Raw genomic sequence first — 22,376 nt, forward strand, 5'->3', positions numbered from 1 at the left:
AATTCGGCGGTACGTCCACCCGGCCTCCCGCATGCCCACTATACGCCCTCGCTCAAAGTCCGTCAACTGCACATACGGTTTACGTCCACGCTGTCGCGGCATGCTACCAGTGTTAAAGACTGCGATGGAGCTCCGTATGCCACGGCAAACTGGCTGACACTGACGGCGGCGGTGCACAAATGCTGCGCAGCTAGCGCCATTCGACGGCCAACACCGCGGTTCCTGGTGTGTCCGCTGTGCCGTGCGTGTGATCATTGCTTGTACAGCCCTCTCGCAGTGTCCGGAGCAAGTATGGTGGGTCTGACACACCGGTGTCAATGTGTTCTTTTTTCCATTTCCAGGAGTGTACATCAACGGGGACAGTTGAAAAAGTGTGCCCCAACCGGGACTCGAATCTGGGATCTCCTGCTTACATGGCAGACGATCTGTCCATCTGAGCCACCGAGGGCACTGAGGATAGTGCGACTGCAGGGATTTATCTGTTGCACGCTCCCTGTGAGACCCACATTCCCAAGTTGATGTCCACACACTACATTCGTAGTGCCCTGCCCATTACACTCATTACTAACGGCAGACAATCTTACCGAGTCCTGTAAGAGTTCGAGCAATACGTGTGCATCCACACAGAAGAAGAAGGTCAAGGCCGGTTAGCCTTAACTATTTGAAGATGGTATCTGTTCTTTTGGACATGTCCGAAACAACATATATCATCTTCATATATCATTAATTATCCTCTCAGAAACTTTTTTTATATTCATTACCATCTTCCTCTCCAAAAACAAACTCCCTTATATTATCCTTATGACTTATAGGCACGTCATTATTACTAACTTCATGCACATTCAGCACATTCTTATCAACACCACACTCCTTTTCACGTTCTTCTCACAGTTGTTCTTCATTTTCAGGAGACCATATGCTCCAAACGCCCTTACTGAAATTACTTGTACTCACCACGTTTTCCTTTAAATTTTCGTAAAAAATAATTCTTCTGTTACCGGTTCTTTGAATAAATCAGAAAGGTCATAAATACCGTCTGAAACCCGTTTTCCCTTTAATAGCTAATGTGGATGAGTTTTGCTGCATGTACTGCGAGTGGAATAGTCTAAAGGACTGTACTACCGCCCCCAGCAAGTTATGACGCGGCTGCATTATACCGTATTCCACTACTTCGCCATCCCCAGTTACGGCCTCCAACCCGCGCGATATTTGAGTTTCACTCACAGGCTGTGTATGACTTCGTGGGATCTCAGATACATGTGTCGTCTCTAGTCGATCTAGCACTGGGAAATTCCTTAGTTCAGCTCGATGTTGTGTGCAGAATTGTCAGTCAAATAGCGATGCAGATAGTTGCCAGCGACGTCGGCGGACCCTATAGATGCGCCATGTATGCGCAGTCAGCATGTTTGCCTGCTAGACAACTCCCACGATGGCTGCCAATCTCGTAGGCGGCTGTCCTGCACCTGTAGACGTTCTATCCTTCGAAGATAACGCAGATAGTCTTCGTGTCACCCGGTACTACTAGCAAAGCTTCCTGTGCGTCACAAGGCCGCTGTAAATTACAACTGAATGACTTTACCTCCATACCCACCCCTATTAATTTTACCTTTACCCATCAACATTCACAGAAAGAAACCAAAGAGGCATATTGATATCCTCCATTAAAATATCTCTAAGTCATCCTGGGTAGAACAGAATTTCTGCAAAAGCTTTTCCCGTAATGCCTTTACAGATTTACAGGAATTTGTGACACCGGTTTTCCACATGTTATCTTCTCGGAAGTATTTGATAATGAAGAATATTTGCTCACTTATGTACCATGATTTTGGTAAAACATTGTCAAAACTTTGAATGGTTGCTTTTGGCTGCACCTGTACCTTAGGAACAAAGTAATGAAGTTTTATACATATCGTTAATGACAATATGCTTATCCAGAAGTTGAACTATCCATTACTTTACGAGAGAGTTTACTAGTTTCCTCAGAAAGATCTGAAATTTGCTGCTCTACCCTTCCAGTATGAGCTACCTGTGCGCCCTGAAACGAATCCCAGGTCTGACATTCTAAGTTTGCGAGTAATTTCCAACATTGCTCCCTTAATCACTATTGCGTTTTTTCCGATATTTTAGTATGCAAAGTTATTAATCCCCAACAGCCTGCCGTTGAGCAACTTATTCAGATATAATTAATTGTTGAAATTAATCACATTCCTTCGAATGCGTATTTAAATCTTTCGACACTACAGATGTGAAATCAGTAAGCAATTATCCGCATTCATCACGAACAACTTTTATCTGTCTCTGTAGTTCCTCGCCTATTTTTGAATACTTAGACTCTCATTCTCTTTTGATTTCTTTAGAGTTTCAACAAAACTTTTATCTAATCCGATGTTTCAATCAGCCGTTTCACCACATTTTCCAACTCGGTTTTTTCAGACTCTTTTACAGATTCCACTTTGAATTCTGCACTTGAATTTACAGTTGCAATATTACTGTTCACAATAGTTACTTTGGTGCTCAGTGCACATAGTTATGGCATAAGCTGATGATTTCCATCCCCTGCAAGCATCTTTTCAGAAAACGTTTGTTGTTCTGGCTCGTCCAGAATCATAGCACTTTCAACATGACAATGGTCTGGATCATCTGACCATTGACACTGTTGTCCACGACTCAATTACTTACTTCTTAACTTGCATCCTGGGTTCAGGTACATACATTGAGGTGACAAAAGTCATGGCACAGCGATATGCAAGAATGCAGACGACAGTAGTATCGGGTAGACAAGGCACTGCCCTCAGTGCATTGGCTGTCGTTTGTACTCAGATGATTCATATGAAAAGATTTTCGACATGATTATGACCACACATATGGAATTAGCAGACTGAATGCGAATGGTAGATGGAGCTAGACGCATGGGACATTCCATTTCAGAAATTGTTGGAGAATTCAATACTTCGAGATCCACGAGTGTGCCGGGAATACAAAATTTCTTAGAGCAGCGGCATTTGCACACAGTTGTCAGTGGTAACAGGCAAGCAACACTGCGTGAAATAACCGGAGAAATCAATGTGGGAAAGTATCCGTTGGGACACTGAGGTGAAATTTGGCGTTAATTGGCTATGGCAGCAGACGACTGACGCGAGTGCCTTTACTAACAGCACTACTATAGGACAGTGCGACAATATTTGCGTTAACGGTGTGTGGCAGCGGGCGACCAATGGTAGTGCCTTTGCTAACAACACGCAGCACGACATCACCTGCAGCACCTCTCCTGGGCTCGTGACTATATCAGTTAGATCCTAGACGACTGGTAAACCGTGACCTGGTCAGATGAGTCCCGTTTCCAGATGGTAAGAGCTAATGGACCCAAGTTGTCAACAAAGGATTATGCAAGCTGATGTTGGCTCTATAGTGATGTGAGCTGTATTTACGTGGAATGTACTGGGTTCTTTGGTCCCTCTGAACAGATCATTGACTGAAAACGGTCATGTTCGGCTACTTGGAGACCATTTTCGGCCATTCATGGACTTCGTGTTTCCAAATAACGATTGAATTTTTACGGATGATAGTGTGTCATATCAGTGGGCCACAACTGTTCGCTGTTGGTTTGAAGAACATTCCGGACAGTTCGAGCGAATGGTTTGGCCACCCAGATCGCCCAACATGAGTCCTATCGAATATTTATGGGGCATAATCGAGAGATCAGTTTGTGCACAAAATCATGCACCGGCAACACGTTCGCAATTATGCAACGCTATAGAGGCAGCATGGCTCAATGTTTCTGCAAAGGAGTCCATGCCATGTTGAGCTGATACACTACGCCGTGCAAAATGAAGTCCAATACGATACTGGGAGGTATCCCATGACTTCTGTGACCTCAGTCTATACACTCTACATTTTATTGTTTGCCGCACCCTCTAAAATACCATCAAGCGGCTCTTGGTTACTTTTAATGTTGCTCAAACTATCGGAGAAATCCCCCGACTCATCAGGAGATGGAAATCTATCCTTGTCTGCTTGCTCAGTCATTTTGTCACTCATTACTAAGACGCTTCTCAGCAAACAAAGCAATTTTCGATCAGTTTACTTTCTGTTGCGGCGACTGATGGCGAAGCGCACAAACGACGTCCTGGTCGTTATAGTTGATGTGCATAGCTCTTCGCACTCGACGTACCTCATGACTTGGATAAAGATTCCGTGCACTGGCTTGCACTGCGGAGTCCATTGTTTGTCGTCACTAATTCCCAATCACTAATAATTACATTTTGTTTTTATTTCTAAACAATCTTTTTCGTACTTGCTCCTCTCCCACAAAAGACCTTCCATTAACGTTTCAAATTGTTGTGTAAAATGAAGGTGAAGGGAGGAGAAAGGAAATGGGAGAGAAGTAGCTGTTGACGCCAGGTGTATCTGGACTTAACGCGGAATCAGCGCGGACGAGCCAAAACAGGATCCTAACCTGGTATCTTCTGCTTACTAGATTAGCTGCGTTAACCACTGCACCACCCAGACACAATGTTTATCGCTATTGCACTGACTATCCGGAAACGCCTCCCGGCCGTTCCACATTCTCACCCAGTGCTACCTATCCACAGTTCCGGTCTATGGCCTCCATGCTCGCTACTTTGAGATTCCCGCAGGATGTCGAGCAATATTGTGCATCCGCACTGAAGAGGTAGTTTTATAAGCTATTGAGGCGAATGAAAGAACAGACAACACGCATTCCTGTAACTTTTCTAATTCCATTTGCATTCATCGTCTCCTTAAGTATGTTGCTAATAATTTACAATTTTCCAGCGCCTTTGAGGCCAGATGGAGAACATTTCCAGGCAACAGCACAATACTGGAACTGTTTCAGTGCCGATTATACCGTTCTGTCAACAAATGTTGACTAAATAGGAAAATAGATATCAAAAGCTGGACAGACACTAGGAATAGTAAATTGTTGGTGTTACTGCTGACCTCTATGCATTTTGGAACGGTGGCTGCTTGCAGAAGCTATAATTAACCCCATCTGACTATCACAATATCTGGAAGAATTCTATTACATCAACGAAACCTAAACGTAAATTTGTCAGAAAGGTTTCGGTAGGATGTCTGTGGCCAGTTATTTGAGTGCATAGGTGCCATTGTCGTCATTAACCAGGGCGAGCAGCTTACCAACGGCCATCTCTCATTTGGAAGATGTCACGAGTACCAGAAAACCCCGATATTTTACTATCCTGTCAACTGCCACTCAAGGACAGCCTTGCTTTTCTGCTGCCGTAGGTACACACTGAAAGTGTTTACAGGTTATCCTATTAACTTCAGGTGACCTAGGAACTAGGATTATGTATCACCCACATATAAACAGGTCAGAAAGGCAGTAAATCGTAAAATATAATTGGGAGACATATTTTCCTTATAATATCAACAGTTACACTTCAAGGAATTGATTGTTACAGTTGAGTTTGGCAACTCTCGTTTAAGAGGAGAGCACACGAAAATCCAAGACTGATAATACCTGACTGACTCTACTCAATTTATTTATTTGTATGATTCCATTATCAGAGAATCTCTTGATTTATAATTGCAAAATATTTCGGGTTAAGTTATAGAGAACGCCTTCCCTTACGCACCTTTTATGATACTGCCGTCAATCATTTTAAATATAATCCTATTCACGTGTCAATTACTCACTACACAGAGTAACTTTACGCGAGTTAACCAATTGTTCAGCACCAGACGTGTACCTCATGCGCTTTGGAATTTAAATAGATAACAGTGAAAAAATGTATGTAATTAATCGGGCCCTAAATAGAAACTTCACTGCTACTCTGGTCTTTCAATGATGATTCTGAAATACAGTATAGACCGTCTGCTAATTTTAACACTGAAGTAATGATCAGAATTCATCACTTCTAATGTGCAACCAGTGGACCAGCTGCGTAATTAAACCCTGCGGTCACTACATTAGCAACACTCTCAATTGCAAATCCATGCGCCGAAATCACTTAACCATCGTGCTGAGACAGTGTAATGACTCGAGAACATGGTCCTATCGTCGTTCTAAAGGTCGTCGCAGTTGCAAATGATGCTTGCAAACACATTCAAAGTCACTTCTTACACGTACATAATACTTGTGTCTAATTAATGCAGAGTAACAAGTCGCTACTCGGGTGCTGTTTCAGACAGTCGGAAAAGTGTCCGAAAAGCGATAGTACTTCGAAATTACCGACTTAAATCGGAAATAAACATTTTTGCAGTGTGTTCATTTTCGTGTCCTACATGTACGGCAGCGGACTAGCATTGTTTCGGGCAGAACTGCCCCCACCCCTCTCCTCCACAAAATATATATTTCCGTGCTCGTGAGTCACATTATATGAGATGTACTCGCTTTTGAAAATGAATGAAAGCCTGCAAAATTTAAAAGAGGAATTTAACTCATTAGGTACTGTCCCGTACATTTTTCGCGATGTTCTCAGTTTTCTGGCGCAAATGCCACATCCATATACCTTCCGACTACGTTACTGTCGCACCTTCCCTCTCTTGGCAACTCACTGCCAGCTTAATGTCCAGGCGTCAGCCTGTCTAGTGTCGTTTCAAGTTATTATTATTGTTGTTATTATTAACAAAAAGTTAATTGTTGCATTTAATGCAAGTGATAAAAAACACAGAGGAGGAGATACTAAGACACTAATACGTACCGTACATGGGACACTACAGTATGTCACTGAGAGGGTTCTGAGAAAAATATGCGCGTCTAACAGGCAATTATGGCATGATGAGTGGCGAGCTGTTACATTCACAACAGAGTATCTGGATGAGCGTTGAGTGGCTGGAAAATTGCCGTGAAGTGGCCAGGGCAAGTGACAGAGCGGGCGTTGGGCAGGTTACCTGTGTGATTGCAGAGAGCTGAGAACAGGTGTCGGGGAGTGGCCTGGCTGGCTGCGTGCTACGGAAAGTGAAAGAATATGTCCAGAAACCGACCATGTTTGAAACTGAAACTTACAATACTCACTGATAACACGAAACCTCCTTCTACACTACTGGCGATTAAAATTGCTACACCAAGAAGAAATGCAGATGATAAACGGGCATTCATTGAACAAATATATTGTACTAGAACTGACATGTGATTACAGTTTCACGCAATTTGGGTGCATAGATCCTGAGAAATCAGTACCCATAACAACCACCTCTGGCCGTAATAACGGCCTTGATACGCCTGGGCATTGAGTCAAACAGAGCTTGGATGGCGTGTAATGGTGCAGCTGCCCATGCAGCTTCAACACGATACCACAGTTCATCAAGAGTAGTGACCGGCGTATTGTGACCAGCCAGTTGCTCGGCCACCATTGACCAGATGTTTCCAATTGGTGAGAGATCTGGAGATTGTGCTGGCCAGGGCAGCTGTCGAACATTTTCTGTATACAGAAAGGCCCGTACAAAGTGCCGTGAATGCGAACAAGAGGTGACCCAGACGTGTAACCAGTGGCATCCGATACCATCACGCCGGGTGATACGCCAGTATGGCGATGACGAATACACGCGTCCAATGTGCGTTCACCGCGATGTCGCCAAACACGGATGCGACCATCATGATACTGTAAACAGAACCTGGATTCATCCGAAAAAAAATGCCGTTTTGCCATTTCTGCATCCAGGTTCGTCGTTGAGTACACCATCACAGGCGCTCCTGTCTGTGATGCAGCGTCAAGGGTAGCCGCAGCCATGGTCTCCGAGCTGGTAGTCCATGCTGCTGCGAACGTCATCGAACTGTTCATGCAGATGGTTGTAATCTTGCAAACGTCGCCATGTGTTGACTCAGGGATCGAGACGTGGCTGCACGATCCGTTGCAGCCATGCGGATAAGATGCCTGTCATCTCGACTGCTAGTGATACGAGGCCGTTGGGATCCATCACGGCGTTCCGTATTACCCTCCTGAACCCACCGATTCGATATTCTGCTAACAGTCTTTGGATCTCGACCAGCGCGAGCAGAAATGTCGCGATACGATAAACCGCAATCACGATAGGCTACAATCCGACCTTTATCAAAGTCGGAAACGTGATAGTACACATTTCTCCTCCATATGCGAGGCATCACAACAACGTTTCACCAGGCAACGCCGGTCAACTGCTGTTTGCGTATGAGAAATCAGTTGAAAACTTTCCTTATGTGAAACTTGTGTGAATGCTCTAAAAAGCTAATCATTTGCATATCATAGCATCTTCTTCCTGTCGGTTAAATTTCGCGTCTGTAGCTTGTCATCTTCGTGGTGTAGCAATTTTAATGTGTAAGTAGGCTGTTTAGGTTTTCATGTTGGTAACATCACACAGCGCTCTATATGAAAATCACTGACTATGCCGTGTGCAGTCTGTGGCTGGTTTGAATTGTTGGAATATTCGCCATTGTAGTGTTGGGCAGCTGGCTGTTAACAGCGCTTAGCGTTGTGCAGTTGGAGGTGAGCCGCCAGCAGTGGTGGATGTGGGGAGAGAGATGGCAGAATTTTAAGAGCGGACGATCTGGACGTGTGTCCGCCGCAAAGGGTAAATTTGTAAGACTGGATGTCATGAACTGATACATATATATTATGACTTCTGAACACTATTAAGGTAAATACATTGTTTGTTCTCTATGAAAATCTTTCATTTGCTGACTATGCCTATCAGTAGTTAATGCCTTCAGTAGTTAGAATCTTTTATTCAGCTTGCAGTATTGGCGCACGCTGTATTGCAGTAGTTTGAGTAACTAAGATTTTTGTGAGGAAAGTGATTCATGAAAGGTATAGATTGTTGTTAGTCAGGGCCATTCTTTTGTAGGGATTTTTGGAAGTCAGATTGCGTTGCTCTAAAAATATTATGTGTCAGTTTAAGCACAGTCATTTATAATTTTTCTAAGGGGACGTTTCAAATCGCCAGTAGTGTAGACATGTTACGGAAATACTAAAGACAGCGTTGAACTCTAGATAATGAGAAGAGTTCACTAAAATTATTACCGTTACCGAAGTTATTAACATTTTTAATCGAAAATTGTTTCTAGAATCTACAACAGATGTTGCAGAGACACGATATATGTTTATGACACGCAGCTGGAGACTAATGATGTTTCAATTATTGTTAAGAAATACGTTAAATGCTATAAGTAACTAACTCAGTCGTTCGTAAAATAACGACAAAATAAAGCAACATGTGTACTAATAGAATCATCATCAGTGATTTGTCCTATTATCCAATTATCCTGATGTTATTTAATAAAAATTTTCATAACGTAATGTTTGCTAGTTCGTGAACCGAACAATGTGTGACTGCAGCACCAAGCTAAACAAAATCATCAACTTGACGAGGTCCCTGTAATTCCGTTTACGATGCATAACATTTAAGTAAAGAAGTAAATTTAGAAATGTATAAAAGTCGAAAATGTAATGTCGGACAGCAAGTCAGGTAAAAGCAAATTTCATATTCGTTTGTAATGTGTAAATGTTATATGTAATTTTATGAATGGTTGTAAAGTGTGTACCAGTCTGGGACTCAAATATGTTTCGATGTGGGTGTAGACTCATAGCAGGACTATCTGTACGCGAATAACTTTTCACCCAAGGTTTCTTACGTCATTGTATTGAGCACTGGGTGAACTTGATGAACTTCGGGGTTTTCATACAGTTCAAGTGACTGAATGCACGGCTTCGAGCTTTTAGCTTACATTCTCCGCTATCTGTGGACGCTCTGTTTGTTTTGCAAAGCCAGTCACTTGATTTCATTTTTCTGTATTGCTTCCAAAACAATATATGTGAGGCCAACGCTCGGAATAAAATTTGTGTTTGATCCGAATAAATTATATTGATCAATAGTAAGAACTTTGCTGTACATACTTTATTATCCTACGAGGTCATGTTTTCAGATTTTTTTCCCTTAAAATTCTCAATTCATTTTGTAATCTGTTTAATTCACTTATATGCGATCGTTAAATTTACGTGCCTCATGATAGATCCAGGCTTCTGTAAGGATTAAAGGAACACTATGTGACTTAAAACCTCCTTCAGGTGTTCCATATACCAAGTTCAGGATATGTGCTTGTGATCTTCTTGTTAGGTAGCAACTACATGATCTCAACTATATTCTGCAAAATCCCGCTGATATTGCACACTACATGTCATTTCTACTAAAAAATTTTGTGTTTTATGTGTCAGTCAATTGTTGGAATTCAAGAGAACACGGATTCCTTTGCGGCCATGATGCAGAAGCTCTTCTGCGTTATGCTGGGAACAACCTCCAGGATGTTCTAAGCCATGTCTCGGCAGTATCCTTTCATAGACGAGTACAAGTTTTGCAAGAGATCCTCTGTGAGCTTTGCAATTTAGGAGGTGAGGTACTGGTAGAAGTAATGTTCTGAGGAGGGGTCGTGTGTCGTGCTTGGGTGGCTCAGTTGGTAGACGCCTCCGACAGGTAAAGTTCCCGAGTTCGGGTCTCGATCCAGCACACAGTTTTAATCTGCGAAGGTCCTTTAAAATGAAAGCATTTATTACAGCAGCTACATTAAGGAAATATTGTTCACATTGAATGCTTTTTGCTCGAGAAAAGCAATTCAATGTCAGTTCGACACTATTAAGGCAGTTACACTCTTTTACAACTTGTTTACGACTTGGTTAGCTGCAGAGGATGTCTCACATTTTCGTTCAATCTGTAATAACATAGAGTTTGCACTAGATGAGATACTAAAAAGTATTGAAAGTTAGTAAAAATGTGTGTTAAATTCATGTGTTCAAAACTACTTGCTGGTGCGCCCTTTCATCAAAGTGTCATATAGTTACCACTCAGTGAAGGAGACTGGTGAGGAGGGGAGGGAAGGGGGATGGGCATCGTTACGTGTTGATTCAGTGTCAATCTGACAATAGAAGATCATTTATGACGCCATACATTGAGAGTCAAGGCTAAGGTCAAAGTCAAAGGTCATGGCTTCTGCCCCTGCATGTAGCCGACCCAAAGGTCGAAGGTTAATTTGTAGCCAGAAACCCCATTGCATTTACACTAACACTGCATACTATCCCGCTCTCCTCTCTCTCTCTCTCTCTCTCTCTCTCTCCTGCTCTCTTGCGCTCTCTCCCTCTCTATAAGTAGTTGCCGTGTTAATGCACCTGAAACGCTGGCTAACAATACTTTTTCCCTGTGTTTCGCATTGAAACACCAAGACTATTGACGAAGTATCTTCGATATAGTCTCTTCCAATTTTTTCGGTTTTGGTCTGTGGGATAAAAATAGGCAGTACAAGAATGTGTGAAGGGCATAAACACAAGGCATTGCCAAGGTTCACTAACCTCAGAATGGAAGCAAGGCTCGATAAGCTTCCGTTGACTCTTCCACGTCTCTCCGCTGTTGGTTATGAGGCCATTGCCCAGAAAGGGACGAAGGGGTCGCATTAAGTAGGAGCCCCGATCTCGCAACTTCGCGCCTGCCAGTAGCTTCTGCGCGTCCTCCGCCTGTGTCACCACCACAATGAGCACCGGGCCTATATAAAACCTGCACATAAGACAGTATCTTTCCTTGATTCAGCATACCTCTACTATGAACAGAACACAAGCACATAGTATCTCTAGCAACATCAGCACATTTTCCATAACACACATTGCTAATGGGGGTTACATTGTGCAAACCTTTATCAGTCTACAAAATCGTTTATTGCAGTCGACTTACGTTAACAACATACTTTTCAGAGATATACTGATGTGTAAATAGGCTTCTGAGCCTGAAAATATTTTTAGCACACTATTCGCTATTTAAACGTGTTTTCAATAACGTATGCTACCAAGCTGATGCTGCGTTATGGCTACCACAGAAAATTTTAAAAATGAAAATTTCGTTAAATGTTGTTGACTTTTAATAACACACTTTTTAAAGAATAACTTACGTATAGTAAGTAATGGTCTGAACCGGAAAATATTGAATATGACTTTCACTGTGGAGAGTGACATGCAATAGTTTAATTGAAAAATTTATTACTTGTACCGAATCTGGTAGAAGAATTAATCAGAAACAATGAATTTTCTTTTTTAATTTTAAAATAATAAGTGACTAGCTAGATTACAATATTTTCAACAGCAGGGCATAAAGTGACCCCTCCCCGCCCCTTTTGGTATTGCGAGGGTTAAATGTCCATCACCTCAGCGTCAAATTACTGTTAACACAACGGTAGGCATTTCTAGTACTCTGGTTGTCTGATTAACAAATGTAATAATACTTAAATGTATCATGTTGGTAAGTTTGTGTAAGCCTATTGTACAATGTGTAAAACTTACACGTAAAAGTGTTTGTCAGATACGAACAAAAGACATTAATTTGGTGTATCTAATGTCTGAGAGAAATCGGGAAGCGATAGAGAGAGAGAGAGAGAGACAGACAGCCAGAGTTGAAGTCAGAGAGATCAACTCGAGAGGTGAAGGCATGTGATAAAGGAGAAACGTCAGTCACTTCGATATCCTATGGTTTTTAGTGGACTTTGAAACAGCAGAACAATTGCAACTCCAGTAAATGTTTCACTGTAGGAGGGAATGAGAGAAACACGAAATAGTGTCTTTTTTGTTGTGGAAATCTGCACTGTGTTGAAATACAAATCGTGTGCAAATAATTATACCTTTCGGCAAGGACGTATCCGCAGGGGCGGGAGGAGAGAGATCTGTGGGGTCCGAACACACCAGTGGGATCAGAATGTATACAGTCTTGCATTTGACACATGCGCAAGGTTCCGTACTTCTTACTACGAAGGTGTTGAAGTGGAATGATGCCTACTCAGTCCACGGAAATTCAAGGAGCAGGCACCAATCATCGTAAGGTATAGTTTTAAGCAGAATGAGATAATTAAATCAGCTCCAGTAGATGCACGAATCGAATTCTTCAAATTTCCCAGAACACACTGCAGCATATGTTCTAGTTCCACACGGCCATGTGATTAACTATTGCCCACTTACTGCTGCTGTGAAGCGTGCTATATAAGTGACCAAGTGCTGTGGCATGACAACTTGCAGTCTGAACGTCGCTGCCGACATTCAAGGTTTCTATGATGACGAGTGTAGATAATTCATATTTAAAGATTTTGCACTCATAGCATACACAGAAGATGCTGGTATAATAGAGACATTCTCAGCAAGAATATCACCGCGGTCTTTCAAGCATGTGAATTCTACTAAAACAGGGAGGAGTGCGAAGTGTCTAACACGTATCTTTCATGGACTCCATTGGGACGATCCTGATATACCTTATAAAGGAACGATCACATCACTTCGAATATTTGATCATCCTGAGACCATGATCTACGTCAATGGCAAGGAGGTCACATGGATACAGCGAACATTCAGTTTTGCATCTATTCAAGACCTGGATTTCTGTGGGTTCCCTGCTATCCAACAGCTCAAGAAAAATACGTCTGAAAATAATGTTATGAATTACTTTTAAGTTGGATTAATGAAATGAATTTTTTATCTGACATTCCTTGTTCCTCTTTATTTCCACCTAGCTCCTACTTAAATAGTATGTAGCTTTGCCCACATCCTACGTCTGTGACTGTTCAAGCACAGGAGATATAATTTCAGCCGATTTTGCTATATGTCTTTGGAAGCAGACATGATCACTCGTCGCTTGTTCCCAAAAACTTATACATGAAGCACAATAGGCGAAATTCCGTCCAATCATTACATGTATTTCGTTTTCCTCCATCTTAAACGTCACCTCCCTCATGCTTTAAACTAATATCTTGTGCATAATGCACAGCAGTGATGTACATTTGTAAGAGTAGGAATTTGTGAAATAACAACAAAGACATATGGTAACGAACAAAAACTTTTTATTCAGACATAAATCTTCACAATACACGAAGTAACACTGTTTTTAAATCACAATTCTTGTTACTGTTCGAAATTTTTTATACGTAGTTCTTGGGTTTAAAAATAATAGTACTGATTGAAAAAAATTTTCATTTTACATCGCAGTACTGTTTACAACTATTGCAAAGGTATAGTTTCTCTTACACTAATACTATCACTAGCAAACTTCCACCCAAACAGAAGACTTAACTGTTGCTTTGAACTGAGTATCTGTGAACATTTCAGTCATCAGCAGTCCAATTCCGGTGTTGACGGGCCCAGGCGAGGCGCAAAGGTTTGTGTCGTGCAGTCAACAAGGGTACACGAGTGGGTCTTCGGCTCTGGAAGCCATATCAATGGTTTCGTTGAATGGTTCGCACGCTGGCACTTGTTGATGGCCCAGCTTTGAAATCTGCAGCAATTTGCGGAAGGGTTGGCGTTGCCAACCGCTGCGCCGTATTCTGCTCGTATTTGAATACGCATGCCAAAACCAGTTTCTTTGGAACGTCAGTAAATATATAAAAGATAAAAAATGGACTAAATCATCAAAAAAGTGCACTACATGTGAGTGTGTGGTTGTGTGAGTGCATGTATAAATACATTAGTTTTTAAGTTTTTCCTCCCTGTCCAGTTAATACTAGTTTTAAGTGTGTGAGTACCACTAAGTTCATTTTATTGCAGTTTTTTGGGGTGAACATTTTAGAGCTATCCGCTCCATTGTATTATTAAATTATTTCAGCTGCTTGAGTATGTGAGGATTTCAACCCCGTCATCAAAAATGACAATCCAACTTTAGAGTGCAGCTCAGTGAACACCTCGTGTCCTCGCGATTGAATACTAGTTTGCTGTTCCAAGTGCGGAGGTTGCGGCAGAGCACCGCGAAGACCACCGTACGGGCACTGTAAGCAGTCTTCGACCATGAGGATACGCGATGCCGCACGTCGCACACACTTAGCCCGCCTCTGGATGGGTCCATCTATTGTACGATATGCATACATTTTGGATCTTGGGCCCACAATTGGCAATCCATCCGACTCACCTTTCATTAACCCGATAACCCTCTTGTTCTCAGGAACAATAAGGTAAGGATTATCGGCTGCATGTCCCTGTGAGTCAAATTCATTATCATGATGCCTAACTACTTCACATGGATTGCATTTCCTCACTCAATGTATGAAGCTGACTGTACCCATATAAAGTAACTTTGGTTCCACGAAATTAATTTTGGAAAACTCATAGTGGAAGCGCTACATGTGGCGTTTGGAGATGTCCAGTAGACACAAACCCAAACGTATTGGTTTCGTAAACCTTCGACATGTCCTCAGCAACGAAGTTCTCTTTGAAAATAGTCATTTCGTCTGGTGGTGCAATTTCTTAGGCCCCAAAGCACATTCCATTCGGTCCTAATTGAAATATCGCGTTCATTTCTTACATTTTGCATGGTTTTATTGGAAACGGCATTATTCATCAATTTATAAAAATCTTTTTCGAAATCACTATCGCGACCGCCCTCTTTTCGGTACTCAATTCAACATACTCTTTCAACCATGGGGACTGACTGAAGAAGATGCCACGGATGAGTCTACTTAGCTCCATCCCTAAGCTGAAGATTTTTTGTTGTTGTTGTTGTTGTCTTCAGTCCTGAGACTGGTTTGATGCAGCTCTCCATGCTACTCTATCCTGTGCAAGCTTCTTCATCTCCCAGTACTTACTGCAACCTACATCCTTCTGAACCTGCTTAGTGTATCCATCTCTTGCTCTCCTTCTACGATTTTTACCCTCCACGCTGCCCTCCAATGCTAAATTTGTGATCCCTTGATGCCTCAGAACATGTCCTACCAACCGGTCGCTATTTCTTGTCAAGTTGTGCTGTCGACGCAACGGGAAGTCGCTTGTCATTTCATGCAAACTAACAGGATACGTGAGGTCTGCCTCCACCACATATTTTACGTACCCAATATTTTTCACTTCACACTTCGTCCGCCCCGATTACTGATTGGGCTGTCTGCCTTTGTCTGCGGAGCAGTTCGGACTTGTTTGCGTCTCTGCTGCGAACGTTCGCGGTAGAAGTGGTGTATACACCATCGTTAGTCGCGTGTTCAAAAATGTTCAAATGTGTGTGAAATCTTATGTGACTTAACTGATAAGGCTTACACACTACTTAACCTAAATTATCCTAAGAACAAACACACACACGCCCATGCCCAAGGGAGAACTAGAACCTCCACCGCGACCAGCCGCATACTCGCGTGTGTTACTGTTTGAATCGAACGCAATGGCGCACAATTTTCAAAAAACCACGATACATTTCACATTCTGTAATGGGTATGCAAGACCGAAGGCTTTCGAAATCGAAACTTTCTTGAGGGACGAAGTGCATCTGAATTACACGGAAATTATTGGAATTCACTTATCAGTCGTGAGCAGCACTCTTTACGCAAGTATGGTTGATGACGCAACATGCGATTGAATTACTGAAGCCGCCAAACGAGAATCCCGATTCCGACACTCCAATACTCATATTGGTTAAGTTTTAGTAGCTCATTCGGGCCTTGGCATGCGTACCATTCGAATCTTCGAGCTGCCTTTCAAGGTACCCGAATCATTGGTCACTGAATCACTCAAGTCATATGACAGAGTTATTAGTCAAACGGGCGAACGTTGGGCAAGTTTTAGGATGTATCCAGTGCTCAATGGTGTCCGACAGGTGCGAATTGCCCTTACGAAACATGTACCATCGTACATAAACATCAGCGGCTGTAGAGCTATCGTTATCTATGATGGACAGCCCCGGACATGCTCTGGGTGTGGTGGTGCAGGACATCTTCGATCTGCGTGTATGCAGAAGAGACTCGTGCAACTCCCCAGTGGAGACTTCCAGAATCCGGCTACACCAACGTCACTGCCGCTGAAGTACGTGACGGCGTCTCGAGGGGAGGTGACACCAAGGTCGGAGCGTACTATCGAACCAACGCCGCCATTGATCGAGGCGCCTTTGGGCCCCACTGAAGAAGGAATGGCTCCGACCAACCTCCAATCCCAGATACTGCAGGCGGTGGAGAAAGAGGATGACAGCATCACGCAAGGCATGGAAGATGAAGTGGATCGGCCCTAGGGCGTTGTGGCGGTGGCGAGACAGCAGGAGATACACCAGAGGCCGAGGTTAAGACCCGCAAACAACGCTCGCCGAAGCGCCGCAAGAAGCGCCGACTAAACTCTGCGTAGACGCTCCTTTCTCTTCTTGGGAGCCCTGATGAGTCTAACACTGTGTAGCCGTCTGACTTGGAACCACAAGCTTCGGATGTCGCTGACCATATGAATTCCGACAGTGAAAAGATGTCATGTCATTCAGACGACACATCCGCTCAGAGGTCCGACACCCATTCTGCGGCGGAGTCTAAGGCTGCGTAAGATCCACAGATGCCACACATCAGTGCCACACAGGGCAGTTTGTAGCACCCCAATAATAACAGCTGGAATGCGCAGGGCGAAGTCACCGATGTGGACCCTTCCATTGAAGGGGAATCACATCCGTCCGCATCTCAAGAAAATAATGCCGCAGGGAGACGTACGCCGGGCGACTGTCTGCGGATGTGCAAAGGGACTAGCGTTACGGTGAATTTTCGTCATTTTATCGTCATGAGGAGATGACAGCTACTCGAACCCAGGCATTCAGAATAGGGACAGTGGACATAAATACCATTAGATCGCCCGTGAAACAGCAGTTGCTTAGGGACATGATATACACGTCGGATGTGGATATACTGATGGTGCAGGAAATTTACATTCCTGAGTTCCAGAAGTACATCGATACATCTCCTACACCTCGCCTCACTCGAACAACCGCAGTGGAACGGCGATATTGGCCCGGGACGGGATTTCGGTTCGCGACCTGCCTTATCTGCCTTCGGCACGAGGACTGGTGATAACTGCTAATGGAATTCGTATTCTCAATGTTTATGCCCCTTCCGGCAGAGACAACAGACGGGCACGTGCGAGATACTATTCGGAAGAGATTGTGCCCTTATTTACCGGCAGATTAGATCATTTCATTATAGGTGGTGACTACAATTGTGTTTTAGTCCAAAAAAACAAGACTCACATTAAAATACTTACCGTGAACTGCAAGTGCGATGCCGGGACCTGAAGTTATGCGACACCTGGGACAGGATTCATAGGAACGGTGAGGGATATACTTTTTTTTGACAGTCACTAAACGAGCAGACTTGATCGAATATGTGTTTCGGATGGCCTACGGGATAGGGTGGTCGACGCGGAACGAGGGCCTGCGGCGTTTACTGATCATCTACCTTACATTTGTACCATATCACTCCCTCGGCAAAGTGTGTGGACAAGCCGCGGTACATGGAAGCTCAATTCGTCACTTTTGGCGGACCCCGAATGCCGTCAGAGAGTCGAGGAGGTATTGGCCACTTGTCAACGCCGTCTACTAACATATGCCTCTGTGCTTCAATGGTGGCTCGAGTGTACTAAACCAGCAATAAGAAGAGCTCTAATACAGTATGGTCGGGATAAGACGAGATGGCAAAGAGACACTCTTGATTATTATTGCACCACGCTTCGTGAGCTGTCATTCCAGGTGCTGTCTGCAGAACATCATCGCAGAAGTTCATCGTGTTAAGCCATAAATCCGATCGATCACGTGACGACGACTGTGTGGCATCCCAGTGCGGGAAAGATGTCTCGACACCATCCCCGGGGAACGTACCTCACCTTGATGCACCATATGTCGCGGGAACATAAACGCTACCGCCTGGCATTGGTCACAGTGCTCCACGATTTACATGGCCGTCAACTGACAACACAACAGGACATTGCAAATGAATTTTTAGAGCATTTCCGCCACCCATATGCCGGAACACCGACGGACAGACGACAATGACAGAGACGGATAAGGCAGCACTTATGGAACCACTCACAGAAGACGCTATAAAGGTGGCACTCAAAAAAGGAACGGCCCATGAATCACCAGGGCCAGATAGAATTATGTTAGACTTTTATCGAGAATTCGTGGACATGATGACGCCACAGTGAGTGTCGATGTACAATGAGTCGATGTGTCCTGACATGCACCTACCATCGGATTTCCTGACGGGCTTTCTTCTTCCCATCCCAAAGATGGTGGGGAGTCGCAGTGTTAATATCGGTCTCTCACTTTGCTAAACACCGACTACAAAATCTTTGCACAACTACTAGCGTCTCGTCTCAAACTGGCGATATCTAGGACAATATCCTCTGATCAGGCTTGCCTAGGGGTGCGAAGCAACATCTCCTCGGCGTTAAGTGAATACCGTCACTCCATCGCCCTTGTGGAAACTTGTCGAAAGTGACCAGCTATGATATCTGTGGACTTCGATCGCGCGTTCTGCAGGATAAACCATGACTTCTTGGCGTCAGTCATGAGCCGAATGGCTGTTCCACCTGTTTTCATCTCCATCGTTATGAGGCTAATACGAGGGGCTACATCGAAGGTGACTGTAAACGGTCGGGAAGCGGGCTCGATTCCCGTTAACAGCTCGGTTCGACAAGGGTGCCCACTCTCCATGATGCTGTTTGCGATAGCACTCGAGCTGCTGATATGTGTTACGAGGCGCTCAGTTACGGGGATAGCGCTTAATGAGAACTCTTTCGTTTGTCGCGCATATGTGGGCGAACTAATCCTTCTTGTCATATCAGGACATGAAGTGCGTCAGACTGTCGAACATCTAGACTCTTACGGGACAACGGCAGGCTGTGTCGTTAACATAGCGAAATCCAAAATTATGCACATTGGACGAGGTCTGGAAGACATACCGGCACCGTTTCAGACGATGGAATCGCTGAGATGTCTGGGGATCACATTTACCCGTTCACTACGGCGGTCAGCGCTGGCGAGTTCTCGGCGTCTTCTGCAGAATGTTCGTCTACGATACGCAACAGCTCACTGAGAGCCTTTGACATGATCCAACGTGTGACATAAACCAAAGTTCACATAACGTCAAGACTGCCCATTTATAGCAGATCCTACCAATACCGAAGTGTATTGCGGACCACCTCATGGTGGCCTTTGGTTATTATGTTAGTACAGGGATGTTATTTAAGATTAAATATGACACGTTAACCCTACAGTTCCGGAACAATGGCCTCAACCTCACAAACGTGCGAAACAAAGCTTTGGTGCTTTACATGCGAGCGATGATACGAAATTGGCAACAACGAAAGCATACCGTAACATCAGCTCTGATAGAAGCACTTTTTCCGCCTTCTTACGTACCCCCGATACCAGTGGGCAACATTTCGCCTTCTCTTGCACACATTGCCTCATTTCTTGTTGATTATGGCTATGTTCGTCTGAAAGTACCTTCAACGAGAATACCCACGACTCGGGAGATCTACGGTGCTTGATGGATCACCATGGCCGCAACATAATGGAATTCAAATATCAAACGAGAACTTGGAAGCACATTTGGTGTGCAGTGCATAGTGCATTACTGACAGAAGCAGCGAGATCAATGTGGTATAATCTTATAAACCGTAAACTTGTGACCAGGAGTCGTATACATATAATTCATATGGCCGATTCTCCTCTTTGCACAAACTGTGGACTGTTAGCAACGGAAGAACATGGTTTACTGTGTGGTGCAGCGAGGGACGCCTTGATGCTGACGCGTCGAATACTGGCCTTCCCTCGGCGCACTAACTGCACGGAAATCACATCGGATGTACTTTCTAGTCCAAATTGGACGCCGCTAGAGGTGTAATGATGCCGCTAATCTGATGTCCTGCACGATCAGGACGGGATAGACCACTACCGGTAGCCACTGGTTCAATACTACAACCAGGAGACCACTGCATCCACTTGGTAGAAGAGGGTGCTGGAGCGAAGGCGCTTTCAGGGGGAGGGCTATGCGCCGAGGCACACGTAACTTTCGTTGCCGGAGAGGGCGATCAGCCAGAGACAGAGTAGGAGGAGGTGGCGGCTGCGAGAGTACCCAGGCTGTGGCGAGGACGCTCGCTGACGCTGCTGCATATTGTAGCTTGCACCACGGGCACATTGAAGCACGGGAGATTGTTGTTCTGAGTGAACCACCCACGGACGCGAGAGGGTATGCGGTGGTTGGGGGCGAGCACTATAGCAAAATACTCAAGATTTTTTAAATACATGCTGTAAATAAACAATAGCAAGTAAGTACATCAGCATTCCAGAATAATAATTATATTCTGCAACGACGATGGTCACATTATAATCACCTTTTACTCCCTGGGTCCGAGGATTGAGCAGTTCAGTCGATCTTGCTGATAGTTCTTCTACCCAGTCAAATATCTCCCTCCCCAGTTCCAGAAGGGAGATATCGCATTGCCTTTCAGCAGCCATCATCTCATGCACCCACTCTGGTATTTCACCCTCACTGTAACTGTTGTTGTTGTGGAGCCACTGATCCATCTCACCGAAGTCGTGTACAACAATACACTGATAATAAAAAACAACAACAACAAAACTTTGTACTGAATTTGCCTACAGCGAGATAATGATTACACATAACTATGGAAAAAAATAAATAAATAAAAAGTTCATATGAGATGGAAGTGATAACTCATGATCATCATTCTCGACGCATACCCCCACTAGAATCTCGATCTCCTCTTGATCTATAGCTGCATCTACAATAATGGATAATGTATGCCTCACACAACTATATATGATGCAAAAAGAGACCAACAGCAATATATTACCAATGTACTTACGTTCTTGCTGCATTTCGGCTCCCAGTAGCAGATCAATGTCCATCAGCTGCTATTCTAGTGCTGCAACAGCGAGATCAACAATTTTATAACCAGTTGATACGATCTGAATACATCAAGAGCTGTTTTCTGAACAGGTTGGCTATCACAGAGAATTTGAAGATGTTCTTACATGGTGGTAACACAAGTTCTTCCGCATGCTGACGTTCTAGCTCTGCCACAATTTCGGGAATGAATGCTGTAATAGCAATAAAAAGCAATTTTTACGACCACTTGTTACGAAAATGTATCATAAATTCGAAAAATGTGAGTACTTTGCTGCGAAATTTTATAACTGTCGCAATTTGAACTCATAAGTTTTTTACAGACACTTAAATGGCAATTGCCCCAGGTTTTTCCGTTTCCCACCACCACTACTGCTGGCATCTCTGCTGGCTGACCATTTCATATTTCAGGAATCACAGTAACACTACAAGGCACTGCCAAAGACTGATGACGAGTGTGGTGGGGGTTGGGCTTTACACACCTTCAGACTCCACCCTCTATTTTGCAGAGCACCAATAGGAACTCAGAATGCCATACCAATAAGTTGTAACTAGCCTTTTTTCTTCAAGCAGGCTTGGTGTATGTGTTTGAGGAAAATATCGCATCTGTGAGGGAGGAAAAAAATTCTGAGACAAACATCTTTTGTTTGCTGGCCAGTGGCTGGAAAATTGGACGCAGCTGCTAACTTTAGAAGAACACTCTTTGTTCATTCTGAAGCAAACAGATAGCTTGATACTTCTGATGTCAGCTGCAGCC

At 43.7% G+C, this 22,376-nt stretch overlaps 1 protein-coding gene across 1 annotated transcript in view; it reads right to left on the reverse strand.

The window, feature by feature from the left end:
- LOC124606152 (probable cytochrome P450 4s3) overlaps positions 1–22,376 on the reverse strand; it is a 173,375-nt gene that overhangs the window by 136,485 nt on the left and 14,514 nt on the right. Inside the window, exon 2 of the mRNA XM_047138116.1 lies at positions 11,295–11,496. Coding sequence (XP_046994072.1) covers positions 11,295–11,496 — 202 coding nt within the window. The remainder of the gene's footprint in view (positions 1–11,294; positions 11,497–22,376) is intronic.

Source organism: Schistocerca americana, chromosome 3 (assembly GCF_021461395.2).
Source record: "Schistocerca americana isolate TAMUIC-IGC-003095 chromosome 3, iqSchAmer2.1, whole genome shotgun sequence".
Lineage (NCBI taxonomy): Eukaryota > Metazoa > Arthropoda > Insecta > Orthoptera > Acrididae > Schistocerca > Schistocerca americana.